At 49.0% G+C, this 8357-nt stretch overlaps 3 protein-coding genes across 3 annotated transcripts; all 3 read right to left on the bottom strand.

The window, feature by feature from the left end:
- Positions 1 to 93: 93 nt before the first annotated feature.
- Positions 94 to 2601, bottom strand: A1O9_13140 (uncharacterized protein; the record flags this gene model as incomplete). The annotated part of the gene is made up of 1 exon (XM_013397946.1): positions 94 to 2601. A coding segment is annotated over one exon (2508 nt), but the record flags the coding sequence as incomplete, so codon positions are not given.
- A 1027-nt stretch (positions 2602 to 3628) lies between these two features.
- A1O9_13139 (uncharacterized protein) lies at positions 3629 to 4423 on the bottom strand (the record flags this gene model as incomplete). The annotated part of the gene is made up of 1 exon (XM_013397945.1): positions 3629 to 4423. The coding sequence occupies one exon, from the start codon at positions 4421 to 4423 to the stop codon at positions 3629 to 3631; it is 795 nt and encodes a 264-aa protein (XP_013253399.1).
- A 2168-nt stretch (positions 4424 to 6591) lies between these two features.
- Positions 6592 to 7617, bottom strand: A1O9_13138 (uncharacterized protein; the record flags this gene model as incomplete). The annotated part of the gene is made up of 1 exon (XM_013397944.1): positions 6592 to 7617. One exon carries the CDS (start codon positions 7615 to 7617, stop codon positions 6592 to 6594), a length of 1026 nt encoding a protein of 341 aa, XP_013253398.1.
- Positions 7618 to 8357: the final 740 nt, after the last annotated feature.

Here is an 8357-nt window from a genome sequence, read left to right as displayed (position 1 = left end):
AGGGTCCTCTTGGATAGGGTCCTCTTGGATAGGGTCCTCTTGGATAGGATTAGTATCACCGTGGATATCGACTGGCTGAAGGAGGTCAGGCACCTTTTTTTCCATAATAGCAATAGCAACCTGTCGATATAGTCGGCTGCTCATTGGCTGCTGAAGGAACAGCTGGCTGTACTGGCGGAGAATTCGTGTAAGGTCCGATGCCGTCCACACGCGGGAGCCCGTGGAGAACAAAAAATTGCCGTTGTTACCACCCATTTTACACTCACGGCGGACCATGTCCGCTGCTCGACGAATGTAGACCAGGTAGTAAAAGAAAAGCCTGGCCACGGCGTCCGGTAGTTTTCGGATAATCTGAAAGTCGCGATCAACAATGTGGCGAGATTTGTGATGCCGAGTGAAGGTAATTAGATGACCATTCCAAACGTAGATTCCACGCCGGTTACCAGGGCTGTTGGTACACTCCAGGGTGAATAAGTCTACAGCTCGAACGTCATCTCCTCCGGTTGTCAAGAAAAGACAGCAAAACACGCGAAGCAGCTCGTCAACGTCATCAAGGAATCGCCGGACGGCGGCAAGAACCCATTGGTCATTACGCATCAGACCATTCTCAGTGGAGGTACATACTCGTTGAAATAGTTTAAGATGCACGTCGGACAAATGATTGGCAGGGTGGTGAACGAAAGAATATCCGCGCTGGACGTTACTCATGTTGTCCCGAATTTGGCTGAGCTGGACTGGTGGTTCCCAGTCGTACATCAATTTCGTGCATAGTTGACGGCATCGTTTGACGAGAGAGTGACTGAATGACCGGAACTGGTCCATATGGAGAGACTGATTCTCATAGGAGATTGTCTGCCCGTCGTCGCTCCAAAAGCACTGAAAGCTGGGTCCATCCGTGTGCGCCACGGTGCGACTAAACGAAAGAAGAGAGATGAACTCAGGCAAAGGAGTCAGACACCCAAAGCAGGTATACTTCGCTCGAATTGGCTGGAGTACCGCAACGTGGTCTCTAGAAGGTCTTCTGCTTCGGCCAAGATAAGGGTAGGCACGATATGGCAATGCCCATTCTAGGAAGATCAATCGCTGATAGTAGATTAGTGCCGCGAGGTTGGATGTGTAGTTTCGGATCTTGTGATAAGAAGTGCCATCAGGGGACATTCCGAGTATACCGCTGAAGTACACCAGGAGAGTGGATGCTGGTCGACCCTCTGAGAATTCCTCCATGGCCAAAAAGACGCTGAGCTCTAGAACCAATTCTACAACTTGATCGAGTAGAGAAGAGTTATGTGGTTCAATGAGATCCTCCTTTAAGGGTAAGGTATCCACGCTCATCGCACTGACTGATGATGTATCGACCTCCTCCTCTTCTGGCTCATCTCCCTCTAGGTCGTCTTCGAGTTCTTCCTCTGAGATCCCATCTTCTTCATCGATACTATCTTCGTCTGACAGGGATAATGGTATGTCCTGAGGAGACTCGGCATGAGAGGTCCAACATGAGTCATCCCATAGTCGATGAATGGCCCTTCGCTGGGTACGAGTCAGATAAAAGTTCAAGGCCAAATGGCACTGTTCTTGGTCCATCAAGTACATTGTAAGCAAAAAGGAGAACAATTTCTTGACCGGACGAAGATACTTTGAACGACTGGCAGGCCGATTCACCAGTCGAAAAGGCCGCTGGGAGCTACCGTGGAGGGATTGAGAGTACAGCTTGCACAAAATCGGTCTGGCGGTGTGTTGAACTGTCTCTTCACAGTGAGCATAAAGCTCTTCGATCGCTTGAAGGACCATACTAATTCGTCTCTCATCGGCAGCAGAAACGCTGAGTGAAGTGCCATTAAATGTTCCTAAGTCACGGCCATTTCTTCGCGAGCCGAGATCGGGCAAAGCAGTCATCCGCACCAGCATGCTCCGTTCTGCTCTTCGATATGTTTCAAGCCACTGAGTGCGTCTCATCCAGGGACTGATGGTGGCCAAGTCGGGCAAATCCTCGTCTCTGGTGGCCTCTCGATGCTCCAGTAGCCGTACTTGTTCCGCCTGGCACAGCCGTTCCAGATGAGAAGGTTCTCTCCGAGACCCTTGACCCTGGCGAGCATCACCAATCTGACCCGAAACGGACTGCGGAGGTAAAGGGGACTCAAGCTGAACAATCCAATAGGTGCGAGTGCCTTCCCTGACCCAGCTTTGTAGCAGGACCTCCGCCGTGCAGTCACGGTCCTGCTCTCTTGTGGTCGCATGACTCCAATCGGCTGAAAAACAACGGTGTTGGTGGGATGACTTAGAGCTAGCGGTGAGATAGTGACAAAATCGACAATGGTAACCATGAGACATCTGGAGATGCGGATGGGGTGCCGAGTCATTGGGGCGAGGGCCAACCAGTCGTGGATCACGGAGATTCAAGGACGCGACAAGACCATCAAGACCACGACGTGACGCTTTTGGAATCTGATGCTTTTCACATAAATGGCGGCTCACTCGCTTGCCATGCACCTGGAGTGCATAGCCACAAGAACTATGCGTGCAGATCAAGACGCGCTCTGGACTACCAATTACCAATCCAAGTGAGCGGAGAAGCTCATCATGAGCTATTACTGACTCCTCCATAGAGTAACTAGCAAGTTTATGTGTCCTGCAACGCTTCAACTTAACGGATTTGACGAATTCCTACGCGTGCTATGACGTGTGCTTATGGGTTTCTGATATAGCTAAATGGTTGATCACGTGTGATAACTATCGTTCTTATCAAAATTAAGGGGTTTATATGGAAGTGCGTCGCACTTCCCAGAAACACGCTCTAACCCCAAGGAAACTCTAGGGTTACGCGAAGTCACGTGGAATCGCGTCGCACTTTGCCCGAAGTGCGACGCACTTCCATCAAGAATGGAACCCCGAAATTTGCGGAAGTGCGACGCACTTCCGGCGAGAATGGAGGAGCTAGGCCAGACGTGTCCATTGGCAAGGCCGGCTCCTGAAGAACTTGCGATTCATCAGCAAAACTACAAAAAGTTTTTTGGCCGCGCACGAACTGAAATGCGATCTGTCACGCTTGCTCAACACCGCCTCCGATGGATGGCTCCTTCCTGGGGATTGGGAAACGACGCCGCTTGCTCATCGGGAAATGTTTGCAAACATGTTGGAAGCGGTGTTAACTAATAAAGACCCTGATGACGATGAACCGATAAGGGATGAAGGTGATCTGAGGGAAATATGGCCATGTGATCTTGACTAGGGTCAAGTACTCACCACTAACATCTTCCCCACTTTACACAACCCACTTTCCAGGAGATATCATGAGCACATCGATCTAGGAGGCAAAAATGCAGCCGGCCACAACATGTTAAAAACGCGAACAACACCTAGGAGAACTAGGAATAATGGTAATCTGAGCGCCCCAGATGAGGTGTCTCTAGAATATCATCCTCTCAAGCATCTTCACAGATGGCTGTTAATTAAAGGCAATGGAGCTGTACAAACATAGGATTATGTTTTTGAATGTCCTCACATCTTGCGAGGATTCTGAATCGTTCAGAGCACCCAATAGATTTTGGCCAATAATGGCAGTGTTGATTATCAGAAGCCTTCGATTGCCCGATTGTCGTTGAAGTTTCAGAATGAGAATTTCGGGCGTGGATCATTGCCTTTTCAGCAGTTGTACGAGCTCTCTTTGTTGCTGTTCTGCCTCTTTCCTGTGCTCCTCGGACTCTTGCCTCTGTCGTTCCAGTTGTGCCATTAGCAGTGCCGTCTGTTGCTCTGCGTCTTTCCACTGCTGCTCCGATTCTTGCCTCTGTCGCTCCAGTTGTGCCATTAACACTGCCCTTTGCTGCTCTGCGTCTTTCCTTTGATACTCTGTATCTTGCCTCTGTCGCTCCAGTTGTGCCATTAGTATTGCTCTTTGCTGCTCGGCATCTTTCCTTTGATGCTCCGTGTCTTGCCTCTGTTGTTCCAACTGCCGTTGTAGATTTTGAATCATAGTCCGTAACTCTGGATTCAACCCTCCAGCTCTACGTGGCTTTCTGAAGCTTTCATCCTGGAATTCAGGGGCGCTAGTATCATCCTGCGAACTCAGGAAACTGATGTCATCAAGAGTGGCAATTGCTTCGAGTGCCTGGGTATCATCCGGGTCCGGGAGCTGATCAATAACAGTCTTGAGCCGCTCGAGCAACGGTAGTGCGAAATACTGACAGACATTAAGTGTAAATTGGTGACATTTCCACTTTTCTTTCCCTTTGCCATCCCCGAAATTGAGCTCCTTGATTCTATCGCACCAGTAAGTCGTGTTGTCGCCATCAAGTTCGGGGTAATGGGCATATATGCGTGCACTGTTGTCGTCGTGGGAGATCGAAAACCCAAGGGCCCTCCTATGCACTTCTGATGAACGGTTCGCTTTCCGATAAAGGTCCACGATGCCTCGGAGCGCAATAGTCATGCTGTGCGTGTTTAGTCGATCGGCCAAGTCAAGTCCTTGTTTGCCACACTTGACTTCGCTGGTGAGGAAGGGAAAATAGATATCTTTACTTGTTGCCCACCTGTTAATTCCCAACGAGCCGTTATCCACCACCAAGCCTCTATAAGTCCGCCCCAAGTCTTAGTTGGTGCTCACGACAATGGTGGCTGCTTTCAAATTCAAAAAAGCCTTCAAGAGAGACTATAAGCCAGAGGAGTATTTGCACAGCGCCGTTGGTACCCTCAATGAATCTAGCAGCGATGAGGAATTTCTCAAAGTCACAAGTGCAGCTGCAAAATATTAGGGAATGACTCTGAGGAGCGAACGGGCGGAGCGAATGAGTTTGCGAGCGAATGCCAAGTAATGTAAACTAGGCCTAATTTGGCCGTGAAATTGACCCATTTTGCATATCCTGCCATTATTCATCTATTTATCAACCACACTGTCATCGTGAGACCTCGTCGGCGTCAAACCTGGCGTTGATGCCACTCCAGGGCCTCCGGATTAAGGTTCTTCCGCTCCATTTCACTGTCGCTCCTGGGACTCAGGAATGAACCCCTGTTGTCGACCCTGGTTAAATTTAGCAGTGTGGTTCCTCCGTCTCTTTGCTCTGCCAAGTGCTGCTGGCGCAGTTGACGCCGGAGGCTCATTTGGTGTAATCTGCAGCGGAGAACCCTCTGGCGAGGGCTCGCGCCGCAGCCGAGGCCTCTCAGGGGTGATCACGGATTACTAAATCCAAGGTTTCTGGTGGAGGAGGACTCGTAGGGATGACCTCAGGTGGAGGAGGAGTTGTAGAAATGACCCTAGGGCTCATAGGGATGTCCTGAAGAGGCGCGCGCCTAACAAACTCTATAGTATCCTCCTCTTTATTAAATGGTTGTTGCTCTGTCGCCGCGCGATCTAATGACTGCTCCATCTCTTGATTAATTAACTGCGATGCCTCATGACGCTCCTGTTGTAGCTGTATTGATCGATTTTGGCGGCGTTGTCGCTCGTCAACCTCATTAGCAAGTAATGCGCGTTGATTTGTAGGTCCGTGAGTACTGCGCTTTACTAAATAACCCTGTCGGCGAGGGTCTGGCGCGTCGAGTGGTGCCTGTTGCATTTGATAACGTCGTTGCGCCGCGCGTAAAAGGCTTTGTAGCTGGAGAGTCTCAAAATGAGCAATTTGACGCTCTGCGTTTGCGGCGTCCACCGCCAATTGATGAGCTTCCTGCGGATTAAGGAGACCTCGGATCTCTGCCAGTTGATTCACCGTCTCCTGGTGAATCATCGTCACTGGTGCTAACAGCGGCGGCGGCGGCATTAATTGAGCATCAGTCATTGGATAAAAAGGCACCCAATTAGATGAGTAAATGGGGCCTCCACCTAGCCACCAACGAGGATGAATAAGGGTCTTTGGAATGGCGGAACCTTGTAAATAAGCCCTCTTTAACCAGTGTCGACAGGCAATGCCAAACCGCAGGAGGATCTCACACTCACAGACGCCAATTTCTAGTGTATTAAGGTCTCCTCCTCCTCTTAATATTGTATCCAATGTATTCCACTCTCTTTCTAGGCGTGAAATCGCGTAATTCGACACCTGTAACCTTATTTGTAAGAAGGCAGGACCTTGGGTGAGTCGCGAGTAACTGGCGGATAATGAGGCCTCGTCCTGGTCAATGTCTTTAATTACTGAATTGATCTTAATGATGAGCCTTTTTACTGACTCTTCCAGTGATAATTGGCCGTTGGTTAACTCTCTAACACTGTCATGATAGGACTCACTTCGCTGGCTTGACGTGGATCCAAGGTTGGCGTTTTTAACAGTGTAAAGGCGGATTACTCGGTGCTCCTTTGGAATCCAAGTCTCTTGTAAGTAACGCATGAATTGAGTGCTAACGCCGTCACCAAATCGTCGTCGATTATCCTCTAAAGCCTCTTCTGTTGCTGACATGATATAATCCCAGGCCCTCGGCTGATGAATCGTTCGAATCTCCAGTGTCGGTGTACCAAACTCCCTCATCTTTTTCTCCATTGCCTGAACAGCGTGCCAGTCACAAAACTGGTGCTTTATATCCGGAAAAAGCTTCCGGGCTGATACCGCAATGCCTGCGTTTTGGTCACTCATGAGGACTCGTGGAGGAGCGCAGGAAGGTTCTCCTGGTGCGTCAAAACAGTAATCCTTGAGGCACTGCCAAAAAAAAGGTGTATGACGCCTCATCCTCTTCAGGACACCAGGAAAAGGCCACAGGGAAGGTTTTACCACTGTTTAATTGACCGACAGCGATGAGGAGTGGCATCTTTAATTTATTGGTGTTGAAGGTGCCGTCAATGTAAATGATGAAGTCGCTAACAAACCTCTTTGTATAGGACATTAATTTTGGGTGCGTAAACCACACTTGAATGAGTTTTCTGCCGACGACCTTACCCTCCTCATCCTCATAAACCTCACTCCTAAATTCGCAGTGCCAATTACTCTCTTGAATCTCATGAACGAGACCAATGATTGATTTATCATTATCCTTGTCCACAGGCTTTTTACGCATTGTGTTGTAATACTCCTTAACGGACAGGTGGAGGGCGAATTCCTCACTCTCTATGATCCTCCTTGAGCTGGAATACACGACTTTGGCTCTACGATGAGCTGTGGCCTTTGCAATCAAGTCCTTCCACTCCGCAAGCCTTTTACGGTGATTTAGATAGGCGGCAAAAGGGTTGGCGGTCAAGGGATGACCTGTGTGAGTGAGTGAGACCTTCGTAAAGGTCCATTGTCGTCCCTGAGACTCATCCTTTTTATCGATCATGATGAATGCAAGGTTAACGCGCCAATCGCAGTTAGTTGGGTACACTTTAGTGCTCTCACGCTTACGCAATGAGGTGATTTTGCCCTTAGGATTACGCGTCACTCGATCCTCGAGCCCATGGTCATTCCTCGACTCCTTACCGTGGTGTATACACCGATAAAGGCCTCCTGGAACCTTGGAGGATCCACCGCCTTTACAAACAACATCAAACCCTGCGATGAGCGCCCATAATTGCAAGCGAACCTCCGCATCCTTTCTATTATCAAAGACCTCTCCGACAGCAGGTTCCTGACACCAATGAGGCGGTTGCGCATTAACGTGGCGCTCAAGAATGCCTCGATAATGCTCAACGCACCCAACTGGCGCAGTCCATTGCGTAATGTCAGTCATTTTAGCACGTGAAAGAGGAGGAGTTATCAAAACACCAAAAAAAGGCTATACAAATCATTTTATGAGGCGACGGCGAGGTCGGTGAGTGATTCGATGCAATTGATGCGATTTTACAACTATTCATGGCAAGAGATGGAATTGTGGGTGAAAACGCGCCAAAAATCGACCCTCTTGGCATCAAATCGCCGATTCGCTCCTCAGAGTCATTCCCAAATATTATTCCCACCAAGCCATGGGAATCGCCAAACAGAGTGATAACAAAGATGGGGCAATCAAGGACCGCCGGTGTTATCTTGTGGAGATTTGGATCTATGAAGATGGGTCTGTCTTGTATGTTTACGAATGCGAGTGAGGGGCTTGAGTGTTACGAACATGGCCGTTATGCAAGCCAGCGACGTTAGGGGATTGGTAAAATGATCACGTGACTGGATTAGCCTTGTTGAAGCACTAAAAATGGACCCGTGAACTGGTATGGCTCACCGGTGAGCCACTGAGCCATCTAGAGCCACTAGCATTATATATACACGCTCATTTACCCTAGATAAGACTATTCGTAGTCAACTTCGTTAGTAATCCTATACCTACATTTAGGATACCTGAAGACTGGTTCTTTTTCGTTCTTCTGGTTGTTGGCGCCAATGATTCTAAGTCGGACACCCACGTAATGGGCCACGCGTCGATATTGCCACCCCAACTACTATTTCATAAATTGTCTACTCTACGGCCTCATGAATACTAAA

This window comes from Exophiala aquamarina (assembly GCF_000709125.1).
Source record: "Exophiala aquamarina CBS 119918 chromosome Unknown aczIA-supercont1.84, whole genome shotgun sequence".
Lineage (NCBI taxonomy): Eukaryota > Fungi > Ascomycota > Eurotiomycetes > Chaetothyriales > Herpotrichiellaceae > Exophiala > Exophiala aquamarina.
This window is presented reverse-complemented; position numbering and strand designations above follow the sequence as displayed.